This window comes from Alligator sinensis, unplaced genomic scaffold (genome assembly GCF_000455745.1).
Source record: "Alligator sinensis unplaced genomic scaffold, ASM45574v1 scaffold311_1, whole genome shotgun sequence".
Lineage (NCBI taxonomy): Eukaryota > Metazoa > Chordata > Crocodylia > Alligatoridae > Alligator > Alligator sinensis.
Genome location: NW_005842355.1, coordinates 334,696 through 352,288, shown reverse-complemented (window position 1 = coordinate 352,288; position 17,593 = coordinate 334,696). Strand labels below are relative to the sequence as shown.

The window sequence follows — 17,593 nt, the reverse complement described above, 5'->3', positions numbered from 1 at the left end:
CCCCGCTCCGAAGGGATTGCCAAACGTTTGGGCTGGGATCATCTGAAGGTTGTGTTTTGTTTTCCTTCCTTCCAGGGCTTTTGCCAGTGCCGCCACTCGCCATCGTGCCGGAGACGCAGCTCGGTGGGCAAGGAGGCCAGGCCGAACCTGGGCTTTTCTTTTTAAAGTCCTTGAGAAGAAAGCTCCAGCAGGTGAGGGGAGTCTGGCCTCTTGCTCCTGGCTGATCAGGATCCTGGGTTTTTTGGTTAATGTGAGTTCAAGCCGAGAAGGTGGACGGTGCGGGCAGCAAAGTCAAAGCTGTGGGGACATGAGGGGTTTGCAGATGTGTCTGACGGAGGCTTATGTCACCTAAACGGAGGGGCAGAGCATGTCTGCGCACCCCAGGAATGTCATTTGGGACTGAGGAACTGAGTCCTCAAGATTCACTGGCATTTTTAGACCTTGAAAGTTACATCTTAGACTACATATTTTTACTGCATGGTTAAATCAACTCAGCCCTTTCCCACAGCTCGGGACCAGGTTTTAAGCCATAAAGAGAGTGTGTGCGGTGCCCTCCTCTGCCAGGAGCTGTTTAAGTACCTGAGCGATTATTTGCCTGTTCCCAAGGGCTGAGTTGCGTAGTCCTGCAGGAAACAGCTATGGCGCTGAAAGCCCGAGCACTTTACAACTTCCAGAGTGAAAACAAAGAGGAGATCAGCATCCAGGAGAACGAGGAGCTGGTGATCTTCAGTGAAAACTCCCTGGATGGGTGGCTGCAGGGCAAGAACAGCCGAGGAGAGACTGGCCTCTTCCCTGCCTCTTACGTGGAGATCCTGCGGTCCAGGTCGAGCTCCAGTTATACGGACTATTCAAACAGCCCAGCTGGCTCTCCTGGACATGACTCCTCCTTCTATGTGCACCCTCCCAACACCAGCATCTCCAACCAGGGCAGCTTTGAGGACGACGACGACGATGATTGGGATGACTGGGACGATGGCTGCACGGTGGTGGAGGAGCCCAGTAGTGGCCCTGGCACCAATGGGCACCCCTCCCCTCACCTGCAGTACCCTGCAGTGTACCCCAGCCAGAACGCTGGCTATCGACCCAAGCCTGCCCTAGAGAGACAGGACAGCATAAGCTCCTCCAAGAGGGGCAGTGTGGTAGGGCGGAACCTCAACCGCTTCTCCTGTTTTGTCCGCTCGGGGGTGGAGGCCTTTATCCTAGGAGACGTGCCCCTTATGTCCAAGATTGCTGAGGCTTATTATATTGAGATGGGGTCCAAGGGCCCCCAATGGAGGGCCAATCCACACCCTTTCATCTGCTCTGTGGAAGACCCAACCAAGCAGACCAAATTCAAGGGCATCAAGAGCTACATCTCTTATAAGCTGACTCCCAGCAACATCACCACCCCAGTCTATCGGCGGTACAAGCACTTTGACTGGCTGTACAACCGCCTACTGCACAAGTTCACAGTGATCTCGGTGCCCCATTTGCCAGAGAAGCAGGCCACCGGGCGCTTTGAGGAGGACTTCATCGAGAAGCGCAAGCGGAGGCTGATCTTGTGGATGGACCACATGACCAGCCACCCCGTCCTCTCCCAGTATGAGGGCTTCCAGCACTTCCTCACCTGCCGTGATGACAAGCAATCTCTTCAGATCCCCACGGAGCACCAGGACCTGCAGGATGTTGAGGACCGTGTGGACTCCTTCAAGGCCTTCAGCAAGAAAATGGATGACAGTGTCCTGCAGCTGACCAATGTGGCCTCCGAGCTGGTCCGCAAGCATTTGGGAGGCTTCAGGAAGGAGTTCCAGAAGCTGGGCAATGCTTTCCAAGCCATCAGCCACTCCTTCCAGATGGACCCACCATACAGCTCGGATGCCCTCAACAATGCCATCTCCCACACAGGCAAGACATACGAGACTGTAGGGGAGATGTTCGCTGAGCAGCCCAAGAATGACCTTTTCCTCATGCTGGACACTCTCTCCTTATACCAGGGGCTACTTTCCAACTTTCCGGACATTATTCACCTCCAAAAAGGTAAGCCATGCTGAGATGCGGCTTTCTCAAAGGTTGCTGTGTAATAATGTAGCAAAACTTGTCCAGCCAAGCAGCTACCCAAGGCACTGACAACACTTGAGTTGTTTGGAGGTGGCCTTCTCCTAAACTTGGAGCAGGTTCGTTTTCTGTCCTTGCAGGTCAGGGAGTGGGAGTCAGGGGTGGATTCTGAAGACAGAAGTTTGTGTGATGATGGAAGGCCTGCTGTAGAGGATCTTAAGTTCTTAGCCTTTCTGGGGTGCTATGCCTTTCAAAGTGCTATGCGCCCATTAGTCAATACTCCCAGCTTCTCTGTGGCACCAGTATATGTCATTGCTCTAATTTTATAGCTGGAGAGCCTGAGACCCTAGAAGTTAGGGCCCAAGGCTTCAAAGTCAAGGTTTGTTCAGGCCTAATGACCCATCAGGCTGGCATAGGTAAGATACACCAGTCTCTATAGCCAATGGTTCCCAAGGGAATCATATAGTTAGCAGCACTTTTGACTACCTCTTTGCCTAAATGACCAGGGGCCCATTCACAACTGAGTTGACTAGAGGCAGCCTTCAGCCTGAGTCCAGAATGAGTCTTTGAATTCATGCCCCTGGAACCACATCAGGACACCTTAGCCGTTTTGCTGCCCTGCCCAGGCCAAGGTTTCCAAAGGGACCCCTAATTTTAGGTGTCTTAAGTCTTTGGGTTCTAGCTTCTGCTTTTCAGAGGTGCTGAGTCTCCCAGGTCCTTGCTGACTTGAATGAGATTAGGTTGAAAGCAAGGCCCAAGCAGACCCACAGAATTAGAGGACACTTTAGGGAATTTGGGCCTTGGTGATTTCCCCAGGACTGCATGGTAAATTAGCAGCAGAACTTGGGTGCTGCTATCCCCAGCCTTGTGTTTGTCCTCTTGGAATACACAGCCACTGAAGAGGCTGGCTGGGATCTCTGGGGCCAGGGAGAAGGCCAAAATCCTCCTTGCCAGTCAGCCAGAAGTGTGCCTGCCTAGTGCCCTTGCTACAGTTTCTGCCATACCACGTTACAGCCTGACATTTATCCCACTGTAGTGAGGAATCCAACATGGGTCTAATTTCCTTCCCTCCCACCCAAACTGAGAAGGGGAAGCCCACTGCATTTTGGGAGCTATGTGATCGGTTCTTTGCTCAGAAACGTGGCTCTGCCAGGGACTTTCCTGAGTGAGCACTGATAGGAATCGCCATATAACCCTGATCAGGCATGACTGCCTTCCAGAAGATAATGAGACATTAGTTAATTATGCTCTTCCTCACGGTTCAAGGACAAGAGTGAAATCCAGTGGTAGGCAAAACCTGTTTTCCCTGCCTGTGCAGAGTTGAAGGATGATGTGACACTATATACTTGGCTTGGTGAAGGCTAGTTTCTGAGGCAGGATCTCAGGACTCCTTTCCCTCTGCTCCAGTGCATGGCCTGAGGCAAGAAAGGTACCTTGGGTAGACAGGGACAGTCATTGTCACTTTGCTCTCAGCATGCCTTGGATGTGACCACACGCCTTCCAGGAAGGCCTTGGTGCTTTGCCTACCTCTCCTTGGAGAGCACCACAGCCCTCTTCAGAGAGCCCTAGCCTTTAGAATCTGTTCTGGAAAGTCAGTCATTGCCTATCAGTGCAGAGCCTGGATGGCCTTTTGGGCCACGGAGCTGGAGATACCTTGTTTCATCACAGCTGGGGAATGAAACACTAATCACAGCACCATGGTTTACTAATGAGGTGCTCATGGCGGCAGCAGAGCATGGGGCTTGCTGGAGCAGCAGGGTCCCGAGTGGACCCTGTACTCACCAAATACAGTGAGAGAGTGAGCTGCATCTGGGAACCCGCTGCTTGCGAATGTGTTTGCCCAGCAGTGGAAAGGTGAGTCCTGGAGAAAAGCCATCTCTTAATCGCAGAATCCAGGCTATTTGCCCCAGGCTCCTTCCTCTGGTCATGTCCGCCTAATGATCACGAGACATTTGAATGTTTTGAGGAGGGGAGGTGGCAGGGGAAGCTCCTGTGGTGTAGAGAAGGAGAGCCAGGATGGCCAGGTTTGAGGTGCCACAGACATGCTTCCCTTGCCCAGGTGAAAACGGCTGTTTTCCCCAAGTAATATGCGCCCAAGAGACTGTCTTTCTGTGGAGTTGTTCTCCCTCCTCCCCAGCCTGCTATTCACCTCCCAGGGGAGGAGGTAGGCAAGAGAATCCAGCTCTTATTTCTCTCCAGGGCAAATATTTTGTGACGGAAAGGTTTAGGCAACAGAGGCATGCAGTCAGGTGGTGTCTTACCATGCCACTGTGGGGAGGAAGTCAGGTGTGACGCACACAGACAGGCTGTGGCTTGTGGGTGGGTCCGGTTTAACTTGTCTCACTACCTTACCAGAAGGGTCTCAGTCACACCTGGCCTGCAAGTGACCAGGAAAATAGGCATGTTTTTTCGAGGGAGCGTCCTACTGAACTCCAAGCGCCATCTTCACATGGAGAAGTGGCTGCTTTGTGAGTAGCTCTTACTGCAGTGAAGGTCCTAGCTACTACTCCTTGGGTCAGGATGGTGGCATCTCCCCCTTGGGGTGCTGCTGGCACCACACAGAAGACCTAGGTAATGGCATTTATTTAGAAACAATCCTGCTCAAGTCCCACCCTGGTGTCACTCAGCTGCCTCTGCTGCTCTTGCTTCAGAGTGGAATTTAGCCCTGGAGAGTTCCTGTAGTTTTTTCCATTCTTTTTTTTTATAACACTAAGGAAATCCGTATGAATATGGGGCCAGAACCTGCCCAGAGTGAGACTGCTCGGGTGTAGCTGAGGGCGGGTTTTGGCTTAGAATGTCTTGTTTCCTAAGAGCTCCTCTGTTTCTGTTACATCTTACCAACCGGGAGCTATAATCCCCTGGTTGGGACAGCTGAGGGACTTCTACTTTCCCCTTCTGTGTTGTCACGCAGAGGGTGATAACCTCATAGCTGGAGTGCTCAGCAGGGGTGAAGAGAAACTGTCTGTGAGGAGAGATCCTGTGTTCATGCCAATGGTCCTGGTGCTAAAGAACGAGGGCAGAGGAATGCAGGAAACCCGCCAAGCTGAATTCTTTGTGAACAGAATTAAAGAAAAAAAAGAAAAATGTTTTGTATGAGTATTAGCCACGCTCTAAAGCCTTGTCTCCACCAGGGAGGCTTTGTCCTGGTGGAACCCAAGCTAGGCAGTTTCCAGCACCCTCAGTTGTAAATACTAACTTAGCCACACCACAGACACTCCTTCCTGGGCACGGTTCACTAGAGGGCTGATTCCGACCTTCAGACCCGTTCCTATCTCTGTGTCATTTTCTTTTGAGCCTTGTGGTAAGCCCTAGCCAAGAATAAATATTTGCAGAGGGCCAGCATTTGCACTGACAGTCATGTTAGGTCCTATTGAGGTGGGAGTTTATCATGAGTTGGTTAAGCTGGTGAAAAAGGTTGAGTGGCTGCGCTTGTTATCGTCTTAAGGAGGGTGATTTGGATATTGTTTAAATCAGTTAAGAACGCATTTGACCTAAGCTGAAATAAGTCCCTCTTAAATAGAAGGAGAAGGGTTTGCCCTGTGGTGTCCACTTGTTTCACGTAATCAGCTTGAAAACGGATGCGACTTTGCGCCCTCAGTTACTCTGGCACACAATTTTGGAAAAGGACTCAGTTCACACAGGCAAATTGGAGGTCAATTAGCTACAATGTGGCCTCTAAGATGGACAAAGTTTACAAGTCCTAGGAGTCAGAAAGGAAAAAGCTTTGTCTTTTAGTACAAGTCTTCAAGGCTAAAGTGAAATTGGAAGATTTGTATCTGCACAAGAAGGACCTGATTTTATTCCACCTGTTTAGGCACCAAAGTGGACTTAGAATCCTAAGTGCAATTCTGTTCCACCTCATTAATATATCTACTTGTGTGGCACGCTGTCACCTTAGTCTTAAGAATAAGCCACAAAAAAGCAAGAAGGAGGAAGGTGACTCGGGTACCCTTTGTATTACTCGTACAGGGTGGAATACAATCACACTTAGGCACGTAAGTCTACCTATGTACCTAATAGGTGGAATTCGTTCTGACCTGAAGGGTTTAGTTAGCCTGCAAGCTCTTTGGGACAGGGATTGCCAGTTGGCTGCATGTGCATACAGTACTTGGTGCCATGAGGCTTTCATCAGTCTCTAGGCACTGGTGTCATTTAAATAATGAATAACGCAGCCCCTTGTGAAGGCCCTCTGAACTTGGACATTAAGCACCATCACTCATCCTTGGCCTTTAAAATGAGACCTGCTTGAATTATTGCCAATAATGGCGTCATCCTCCTGGTTTGCATCTTGTGTATTTACCCCAATGCAAAGTGACAGTTGTGATGTGATAACACTTTGCACCTACCTTGTGCGAGGTATAAGGCATTGGAGTGGGGAGTCCCAGCTGTGAGAATGTGGCTGGTTAGTTTCTTACCCCTGGATTTCTCCAAATCTGTCTATTATTGGGGATGCTTCCATTGCCCTGCGCAAAGGCTTAGCTTGTTTCCCTTTGACCATTCACAGTGTACGATGGGTGAGCTAAGTCTCAGGGTGCTGATTCTGCCTCCCTGAGCAGAAGGACTAGTGTTTTTTTAAACAGATGGGCAGCAAATATCTCTCAGTGAAGGATCACGGGGTGTTCATGCACGCTCCTTTGTAGTATTCTCCCAGCTCTGATTAAAATAGAGGATTCAGTGGTAAATCACACTGAGTCTATGTTGTTGAGGAAGCCAAAAAAATTTGATGAGCCATAAGTGGCTCATTAGGCTAGAGTGGTTAATAAGCCATGGATTCTATAGCAAGCGGCATGCAAGGGAGTGATGTGGTTGGCATCATGTCTTTCTGTCCCTGACTCCCCAGTTCCCAGTGACTAGGTACCTTTTTGCAAATGGGTGGCCTTTGGCAGGAGTCTGGAGGATTTCACTATGACTAGACCAAATAAATCTTGCTGTGGGGGACGGACAAAAAAGTGCTTATGAGGATCTAAGGCTGTGGTTACTCTGTAGTTGAGAGGAATGAATGCAGCATGGCTCAACATACCTAGAGCTTTTGTTTCACTAGCCTGGCACAATGACACGGCCTTGTTATGGCCTGTATGAGGAGCAGGGGGATCCTGAGTGCATATGGGAGTGGCTAAGGTCTGGTCACTGTGTCTTCATTGCTTTCTTACCTCGCCTAGCTTGATGAAAGCTACCTTGAGCATGCCCACCCCTGCCACAATCACCTTGGGTGGCAGCATAGCTATAGCCTCAATATGAAAGTGTTTGGTGTTATTTTACACTGTATGTCTCTTAGCTGTTACCTGAGGAAGAGGGCACCTGTCACACATTCATATAGTCCTAGAAATAGAATCACCCGATTCAGTTTTCACACCCAATTTCCTTCTGGTGCTTGTGGTCTGGGTCTTTGTCTGGAGGCTGCAGACTTGGATCTGGTCTGGGGTAGCTTAGTGAGGTGATTTTGGCTGTAGTTACATGCTGTCCCTCTAGGATGGGTGGAGAGGCACAAATGAATCTTCAACTGACTTCCCCCCTCAGTCTTGTTTGGGCTCAATCTACATAGGCCTGTGTCTTTACTGCAAACACAGGTGTATTTTGTTATTGAGCTAGTTAACCTGAAATAGCTACAATAGTTTAAAATCCTAGGAAAATAAAGCATAGCTAGTTTTTTTATCTTGAAGCACAGAATTGAGGTCAATATAATCCATTTTCCCTTGCAGTCTACTTTAACTAACTCCTGTGGTGAAATCTTCAATCCCTTGCCTCCACTAGGAGTTTGCATCAAAGTAGCTGCCTCTGTGTACAATACCATCCTTTTTCTGCAGTGAAAACACAAGTTTCATTTGTCCACCCATCACCTCAGTGTCGGTATGCCTTTACCTGATCAAGTAAGAGTCTCCATGGGAGTATGAGAGAAAAGCTGACAAATTCACCCTGAGTGGAGTTCAGACTTTCAGCAGACTCAGGTAGATGACAATGGCACACTGTTTCTGGTTAGGTTTTCTTCATAACCAAAGACCTTAGAAAATCTCAGCATAGATTTTCAATGGATCTGGATACAATCCAGATCTCCCGTGGGTAGATTTGCAAACTTCAGCCTTCGGGTTTTTTTTGAAGTGAAATATTAAATTTTGGAGCAAATTGGCTGGATCCTGTGGCAAGTTCTGACACAGGGTCTCCGCAGAGAGGAAGAGCAAGCATGACATTGAGGGAGAATATGGGTCACGCTAGTTTTCATGAAAGAACAGTAATAGATTTGTCAGCAGTTCTGGACCTGTCTTCTCCACAAAATATGAATGGCCTTTGGTATCCTTCAGTCTTCCCCCCACAAAACCCAGGCTTCCGAGGAAGCAGTGGTGATGCCCCTTTCCTTGTCCTTAACCAGTAGGTCAGTGGGTGGGGTAGAGGATGTGCCCAAGATGTGGGAGACATGGGTTCAGTTCCCTCCTCCACCTGAGGGGAGCTCAGCTTGCTCCCACAGCCACTCGCCTGACTGCCCTAACCGCCAGCATGTCAGCTCCTCTGGGGCAGGGCATTCTCAGAACCTTCTCCCAGTTTGGTCTGCTTGCCTGGAGTCATTCCCTATTTCTTGGGTGTGATAGAGACTGTGACTCTCTAGCCTAGTGGGTGGGGAGCTCATCTTTACAGGAGTAGATCTGGGTTCCAGCACTTGCTCCAGTGAATATTGAAGGATTTTATGTCGAGTCTTCACTGGAGCGGGGGCTGGGACTCGGGGCTTCCTCTTCCATGCAGCTGTCCTCACCACAAAGCTACACAGTCATGTTCAGTGTCTCCATCTCTTTTTCTGTGGCTTCATCTGTGTTTAAGTATTCCATGCCAGGACAGTGACAGCTTCAACAGGGGGGATGGCACGTGCCCCTTCCACCCCATAACTGCCTGTAGCCTGGTGGTCAGGGCACTCTGGGGCAGTGGGCAATGTCCATTCAGAGCCCTTCAGGCAGAGGAGGGAATTGGACCTGGGTTTCTCATGCCTTGTGTGGAGGCTAGGACCACTGCATTCCTGGATAAAAAGGGCGGCTGTGAGAAACAGTTTGGGCTGGGACCTCACTCGAGTGTTTGAGATTCTGAGACAGGTGCCTCCCTGCAGCCCAACATAAGGTAGGTGTCTGACACCCCTGTCCTCAGCCCTTCCAGTTGGGCAGCTTAGGTTCCTAATGGCACTTTCTGGAGCCAGGCATTATACACACAGATCAGGGGCGGGCAAAATACGGCCTCCGGGCTGGATCCAGCCTGCCAAGCCATTCTATCCGGCCTGCGGAGCCCCTAAAAAATTTAGTAAATTAATATTTATTTGCCCTGGCTCCCTGTCAAAGCTGGCTGGAGTCAGGGGCAGTAGGACCCAGCGGGAGCCCTTAGGCTTGCAGGCTTGAGCAGCCCAGCCCCGCCCTGCCCACCCCTAGCCACTTCCCTGCTTTCCTGCCCCCGCCCTGCTCCAGCACCTTGTGACTGGCTCCTGGCTGCACCCCTGGACCGCAGAGCATGGGACCACGCTGGTAGGGGTGTGTATGTGTGTGCGCACGTGTTGGCAGCCGCAGGGGCAGAGTATGTGCGTGTCTGCAGGCACAGGGCAGAGTGTCTGTCTGTCTGTCTGCAGGCACAGGGGCAGAGTGTGTGTGTGTGTGTGTGTGTGTGTGTGTGTGCATGCACGTGTTCATAGGGTGAGTCCCATATGCACAGCCCTCCATACACGTGCACCTAGGCCTCCCATCGTACTCCCATACACAAACCCCAGACACCCTCCCACCATGCACACCCACACCCCACACACCCACAGCCCCCACAAACCTATACCCACTCCCCACAATATACAAGAATAAGACTTCATTTTAAGCTATTGTGCAGTCACCTCTGCGTACACTACACAAACGCATGTAAATCAGGACAAAAATATTGTAGATGATCACTTTTTAGAATATAATTTAGTATTTTTATGGTTCTGAGATTGCAAAACCCCATGCTGAAATGAGTACTGGGGGCAAGGGGAGGGACTTCTGGTGGCAAAGGTCAGGGGTTAGGGGGGTGGTACTCCTGGTCATAAGATGGTGACCAGGGAGCAGGGCATCTGTCAAGGGGCGGAACTACCCATGCAGCCTTTGACATCTTGCCAAAATTCGGTAAGCAGCCCTCTGCCTGAAATAATTGCCCGCCCCTGACATAGATGCTGTGCAAGCTTCCTCCATTCAGCTTTGCCCAGACACCTGAATCCTGACTTTCCAAACCTCCTCCAGACCCTGCAAGGCTCTGATGATGCACCTAAGTCCTGACAGGCAAGAGTTGATGCCTCGTGCTGTTCACAAAGCCTCAGCTCCTGGAGTTACTTGACTCCGTGGGAAACTCAAGTTTTCATTTAAAAATAAACACAAAATGTTAGCTTTCCTGGGTGTGGAGTAGCTGAAAACACACCCCTAAAGGCAAATGAAAAGAATCTCCAAATTTATCCTTTTTATACCAAAGAGTTCCTGCTATTTCAGTCATGGACACTGCTCTGTCAGCACACCTCTTTTTGAACTAAACTGTCTCTCCTGATCTGTTTTTGGCCTCTCTATATCACAGACTCTTTGTTGTAAGACCTGGGTTTTGATTTTGAGATAATTGCTATGTGGATACACCACAAGTGTACACAAGTGAGGTGTGTCTAACATAAGGCAAGTTGCTGCCTTGAGGAACCTCATTACAAGAGCTGAGTGTATCTGCTATAAAATCAGGGGAAGAAAACCTTTATGAGAAAGTTGCACGGACTTAACTTAAACTGATTCTTAGTTCTTAAACTTGCTTCTTCAACCACCTAGGTTAAACCGATTTAAACTCCATATTTTGGTTTAGTGGTACTCAACTTTCAGCCTGCAAAGCTGTGTTATCCAGCCCACAGGTCTCCCTAGGGGTCTGGGAATTTGGCAGCAGGGAAGCAGTGGTAGAATTAATTACTGTTCTCCTGTTGCCAAATTTCCAGACCTGTAGGGAGCCCCACACACTGGATGATGTGGCTCTGCATGCTAGATCATGCTGGCACATGGGACCAGAAGATTGAGCACTACTGGTTTAGCTTATGATGATTAAGAATTAGTTTAGGCAAGTCCTGAGAGGCCTGCATAGTGGTGAGACCTACAAGAAGCACAATGAAGTCACTTATTTAGGTATATGACCTGACCTGTGTTTGTCCTCAAGAGTCACAGATGGTGGAAGAGTTTGGCGCTGAATTGATTCAGTTTTTGCAGGTTCATCTAAGCTGCAAGGATTGAATCAATAAGCAAATGAACAGACATTCACTTTTGATTCAGGAAATGCAACCCATGCCTGCAGTGGCTCAGGCCAGAAGATAGAGGGCACTACAGCACAGCTCTCTGGCACATAGCCAGCATGGGCTGTGTGTTTGCTTCCTCTTCCTTCTGCTCCTGAGGTCTCTGGGGGTCCACAATCACAGTAGCAGGACTCTGGAGGGTTACACATCGCTTCCTCTTCCTGATTCTAGGTGCCATAGGATTTGTAATCCCCAGCTTCAGCCAGCACTAAGTAAGCAGGGCAAGGCAACTCTGTACTCAGGGGAAGGAAAGTTGAACCCCCTTCCTGGCCCTGGATCCCAGCAGGGATTTGGCCAAGGTGGGGTGGGCAGGGAGTCAGCCCTCATTGCTCCAGCTAGGGAGCGGAGGGGCAGGGCCAGCCCTGCTCTCTGGAGCAGACAGCACAGCCCAGCCCAGGGCTGCAAAATGCTGGGATGGTGGAGGACTATGATTTAACTTGGACCAGGAAGGGGCTGGGATAGAAGTTTCATAAGCCAGTTTGACCTAAATTAGTTAAGTTGTCTTATCATTCAGTCAGGTTTATCCAGCCATTTTGAAACTGGTTTATGTGCACTGAACTTCTATTTTGTTACAGGTTTAAACCAGTTTCTGATCACTTAAACCAGTTTGTGTGCAACTTCCGTCCCTAGCCATTGTAGCTAGAAGACTGGACTGTCCCACAGAAGAGATGCTGAACTAGACAGGGCATAGGAATCACTATGTGAGGTCCCATGGACTCTGTGGTGCTGGAGGCCAGACTTGGTGATTGTAACGGTCCCTTTCTGGCCTGAGAGTTTATGAACATCTAAACTGGGCTCTCCTCTACCCACCTGTCATCTAGGTAGAAGATAAAAGTCCCATGTCATTTTACACAAAGATGAAGAAGCAGCATAAAGAAAATGGCTTATGGCTCTCCACCCCTTAAATAAAATAGGTAATAATGCCTTTCTTCTCTTCCAGCCCCCCTGTTCCCAATGGAGAGGCCTGGAGCTGTGTATAAGCCCTTGTAAAATGCACCTCTCATATCTACATGATCATTGCACAGCTAGAACTCAATTACGTTTTGTCCAGTGCCTTGAGATACCTCTGACAGAATATAGTTTTATATCATTCTCTCTCCATCTTCTTTCGTTAATCTGTTGCATCTACTAGCAGATTTGGTGACCTGGATTGTTGAGATTTTCCCTAGTCTATGATCTATGCATATAATTGGGCTTTATATAGCTTTTGTCAGTAGTTTTCCAAATATATTAAGTAGGAGCGTAAAAATTCTTACCTCTTCTTTACAAATAGGGACAGTATGTCAGGTGAGGTGAAGTGACTTGCCAAAGTGACTCAGCAAACTATTAGCAAAACTGGAGATACGACACAAATCTCCAGATAATCCGTCTGCTTCCATATCTGCTGGTTCTAAGGCCTCTCTATGCTCTGACATCATTTAACATTGGTTGTTAAACCCAGCTGTGGACAGGCTGGTTTTAGCACATGTTGATCTAGCCATGTGGCAGGGGCCAACTGTTATTCTCTGATGAATATCTAGCTTCTAATCCTCAAAAGCTGGAACAAACAGTGCTAGAATATTGTTACTTTTCAACTGCATACAGATCCCTAGATGGCCCCTTCCTTGTCCTGTTGCGGGAGCTGAAGAAAAAGACCATTCAATGTTCACTCCTAGATTAACCCCCTCACAGGCCTGTGTACCGGCACTGGGATCTCTTGGTAGGACGTTTGGATGAACTTGTGCTTTCCCTGAATTTTGGCATGTTCAGAGGAACAACACTCGGTCCACTCCCATCTGAGACAGAGTGACTCCCACAGTGACAGGCTAAGGGTTGATGCAATTTGTACAGCTGCTTGTTTTCACTCAGATGCCTGGGGAGACTGGAAAGGACTACAGAAGTGGGAGGGTGTCGTTGCTGTTGCTCAGCAGAGGAAGGGATGGTTTACTAGTATCAGAGAAATGTGTAGGCATATGTATGTGAATCTGAAGGAAAAGAGCTGGCTCCGTTGACAGCTCAGAGCCACTGAACCAGAGTATGGCACAGCTGGGGCTCCTTTTCTGCTCTCCACAGGCATTTATTTCTCTGCAAGGATGGAAGGAAGGCATGGGATAGCATGAGGAGGTGGAGTACTGGTATACATCTCAGTAACCTTGGGAATCTTGCATCCTTCCTCCTAACAGGAGCCTTTGCAAAGGTGAAAGAGAGTCAGCGGATGAGTGATGAGGGGAAAATGGATCAGGATGAGGCAGATGGGATTCGGAAACGTTGCCGTGTGGTCGGCTTCTCCCTGCAGGCTGAGATGAACCACTTCCACGAGCGACGCATGGCAGACTTCAAGAGAATGATGCAGTCCTACCTAAAACAGCAGATCATCTTCTACCAGAGAGTCAGCCAGCAGCTGGAGAGGACTTTACTTATGTACGACAACCTCTAATGCCTTCTGACTTGATGCATTGGCTAATCCCTCTTCATCTGAACTCATGTGGTTTTGTCTTTGGAACCTCCAGACCTCTGTTTGAGGTGAACTGAGAATTAATGGAAACTCATAACGCTAGTGACCAAAATCCATTTGGCTTTCCTCCATGTTCCTGGAGCTGAGGTGCTGCAGGGAATGTTACATTCATGTCTTCCAACTGACTCATGTCCGACTGACTCATATCATACCGCTACCTTCCCTGATAGCTGGACCCCTCCACCGATTCTGTCTCTGAGAGACTGTGGAGAAGACATGGGTATCTTTCATAAGGGAACAGACATTGACTTTGTGGTGCTGGTATCTCTGGTTTTGCAGTAAGTTGTAGCTTTTGGAAACATGTCCCACTAGAGTAGGGAGGTTGATACATTACAGTCTAGAGGGAAAATAAGTAGAGTTGGTCAAAAATTTGCACACCAAAAACTTTTCTGATGGAAAAAAATGACCTTTATTTGAAAATTTTTTGTGAAAAAATTATGGCAATTTTTCCATTTTTGACAAATGTTTCCACAACATTTTTACCAATAAGTTTTTAATAGAAATGTTGATGGAAATCGTGTTCCAAATCTTTGTCGGATGTGTCTGTTTACTGAAAATGTTCCATAGTGTTTGCAATAAAAATTTCAACATAGAAATTTCACCTTTTGTGGAAAATGAGTCCATGGGAAAGAAATCACATTAGGCACATCCTTGCACAAATATGGTTCCAGTTTTGGCCAGCTCTAGAAAAAAATGTAGTGTTCACTTGACTGCTGAGGTTCAAAGTCCCTACCAGTCTCAGTAAGAGGGTCTGGGCTAGATTCTGCCCTTGATTGCATGGGTATAGATCTGGAGTAGTTTCTCAGTAGTCATCAGATTTACACTGGCATGACTGTGAGATGAATACAGCCCTGTTGTCCCTTCTGCTTCTACACCTTCCTATGCTTTTCAGCTCCAGCCGGAGTTGCTTTCCCCACTATCCCTGCAAAGCTGAAGCTGCTCAAAGTCATGTTGGCCATGACACTGTCTTGGCTGTTTCTCCCCCACTTTCTGCTCATCTCTCATGTAGCACCAGCATTTAAGACATGTACTTAGGATACCAGAATGGTTGACACTTGGTTGTATCAAACACACCAATCTCTGCTGGTTCTATAGAAGAACTTCTATAGCTCATTCTCCTCTTTCCTCCAGCACTGGGCTGATGTACTCTTGACAGAAGACTAGTCCTGGTAGCTTCTCACTTGCTGCAGGTTTCACTCTTGCCCCCAGCAACAACTAACGCTGATGAGTGCTTGAGGGGCCAAGATGTTCAAATTCTTTGGTGCCAAGGGCTGTGTTGGGAAATTGCCAGGACCCTTAAGCTGGGTCTTCATCTATTTTTCCATATGCTCCCTCTGTGCTGACAATAAATACAGAGAGCCAGACTGTTCAGCTTCCCCAAAACCTTCCTTAAGAGAGGAACACAAGCTCCTTGTTGGTTGAGCTCACCCGCACTTGGCTTAGGCAAATCTGTCCTGTTCCTGCCTCTGCAATGAGTGGGCTCCCTCCTTTTCAGACTTCAACACCATTTTAGGCCTCAGACTGTAATTCCTGGGCAATCCTGGTTTATCATTGGCTGCTTCTTCACATCACTGAGTTTGTCACTTAGGCAATACAAGCTTCGTTTTCAGAATGCTGAGTGTGCAGCTCCTGTTGATTTCAGCTGGTGCTCTAGCTGCTCAGCCCCTTGGAAAATCAGGCCTTGAGGCTATAGGCACTTTACTGAAGAACTTCTTCTCCTGCTGGGGTAAAGGAACCAAGGCAGCTGGGTATGGGGAAGCCAGGCTGCTCATCTCCCAGGCTTTATAGATGCCAAGGAGAGCATTTCAATCTCTGTGACAATGCAGAGTCTTGCTAGTATCCACCCCATGACCCCATTCCCTGCTGTTATACAGATCCTATGAAGACTGGCAAAGGGCAGTTGGCTTGTACTTTGACCTTCCCGGAAACCCGCATGTCAGGTCAAGAGACATTGACGGAGCAGCTTGACTCTAGACAATGGACTGATACTTCTGCAGCTGGGGAGATCCCTCAGTGACTGAAGTGGGTTTTCTTCCCCCTTCCTCTACTTTATACATACTTTATTTCTTTATAAACAATCCTCTGAGGCTTCATATATGCCTGCTTGGGGTGGGGGCTGACCAGGTGCCAAAGAAGTGGCTGGAGGGATGGAGCGTGAATTAAAGTTAACCCTTTATTGGAGGGGGCAGAATGTGGGGGCAAAGGGAGAGAAGAAAAGTAGAACCCTAAATGAGCCATCCCACACAGCAAGGGCAGAGCGTATGTACTGTCTGCACCTAAACAGCATTTTGGGAAGGGAGGGGCTGTGGATGCAGAGGAAACCAGGGAGGATTCAGGGATCAGGTGCCATGCTAGAGCTGTGTGTGTTCATAGGGGGAGAGCCTTTACCGTGACACTGGGCTGGGAAAGCAAACAGGCCCAGCGCGTGGGCCTTGTTTTTCCAAGGGAAACATCAAAAATAAATGACAGCCAAGAAGAGATGTTAGGCCGTTTGGAGTTATTCCAGGGTTAAAAATAGAACGGAAATCATGTGGACCAGCTGGGTATTGTTAAAAGAATAACATGCTTGGGAATGTAGTAGGCTGCCCCTTCTCCCTCGTGGGGAGGAGGAGATTGGTCTGTACCTTCACATTTCTTCATCTGTTAAGAACTGCATTTTCTCCCTGATTTTAGATAACAGGCAGAGCCCTTGTACAAGCTGGGCACTGAGCTGTGGGCCTGCTGCAACTCTGCTACAGCCACACAGCCAGAGCCGTCCCAGCACCTATGGTCCCCACAGGGGTTTGACACCCTTCCTGGCAACCCCCCCTCCAGGTACATAGGGCTGGGAGAGGCTGGGATGGGACTTTGTGGAGGACCTGTTGCTAGCTCCTCTGTATTGCTTCCTGCCTGGTGTTTGACTGCTGTAGGTCTGAGCTACCTCCAGCACCGGCAGTGCTGCCTCATACTCCCTGCAGCATTGCTGGTGAACAGGACGGGCCTGGTCCAACTTTGTATGGCTTTCCTGCTGCCACACAATTAGAGTGCCTCCTACTGGGAGAGGTGTGGCTTGGATTAGGTGTACCATAACCTCCCAAGGGCCAGAGTGGGGTGTTACCCCCTTATGCTGTAGGCTGCCCTTTGCTCTCTTTACTTGTCTTGTGCTGCTAATGCCCTAGGAGGGTTAACAACTTGTTTGTATCCTAGCTGGACAGAGAGTTGTGTGATGCTGTGGCTCTGGAGGGGCCAGATGAAAGCTCTGTCCTTGCCACATGCTGAAACCAGATGTTGCGTGGAGGCTGTGGATCCCAGCCCCTTATTCAATCCCATTCTTTTCTGAGAGAACACAATAGACAATGAGCCTGTGCTCTCCCTCTCTTTGGAGGCAGGCAGGCAGGAGGGAGCCTATTGTTCCCTTCAGCCAGCAAAGAAAGCCCAATGAAAGAGGAGTGTGACCTAGGCAACAATCTTCCCTCCCTCCCCCAGCACAGGGGATATCTTGCCAGCTAATAGGCGGGAGTCAAGGTTGGCACAGTCCCCAGTCAGCACAGTAGGGCAGGCTCCTGGTGCCACTGTTAGCATGCTGGTGGTCTCTGCTGGGTGACTGGGACCCCAGATAACTCTGGTACAGTCTCCAGGGGAAAACAGACCATGCATAGAGTGCCAGCTCTATAGGATCTCCTTCCCTCTGGATAACTGCCAGTTGCTGGACAGCTCTTGTTGCTGGATGGTTATAGGCCAGAGGGCATCTCTAGGCCTTCACGACCTGCAGTCAGGCATCTCTGCAA

The 17,593-nt window shown here is 48.9% G+C and overlaps 1 protein-coding gene across 4 annotated transcripts in view; it reads left to right on the top strand.

Annotated features, from left to right (window-relative positions):
* The window catches only part of SNX33 (sorting nexin 33), a 16,275-nt gene extending 1,615 nt beyond the window's left edge, over nt 1-14,660 (top strand). Inside the window, exons 2-4 of one of the 4 annotated variants that reach the window (XM_025210543.1) lie at nt 76-191; nt 675-2,016; nt 13,495-14,660. In XM_025210543.1, the coding sequence (XP_025066328.1) occupies nt 76-191; nt 675-2,016; nt 13,495-13,748 (1,712 nt within the window). In that variant the 3' untranslated portion in view covers nt 13,749-14,660. Of the gene's footprint in view, nt 1-49; nt 2,017-13,494 lie in introns of those variants that run through there. The other 3 variants (XM_025210546.1, XM_025210545.1, XM_025210544.1) reach the window with 3 other exon arrangements.
* The last annotated feature ends 2,933 nt before the right edge of the window (nt 14,661-17,593 follow it).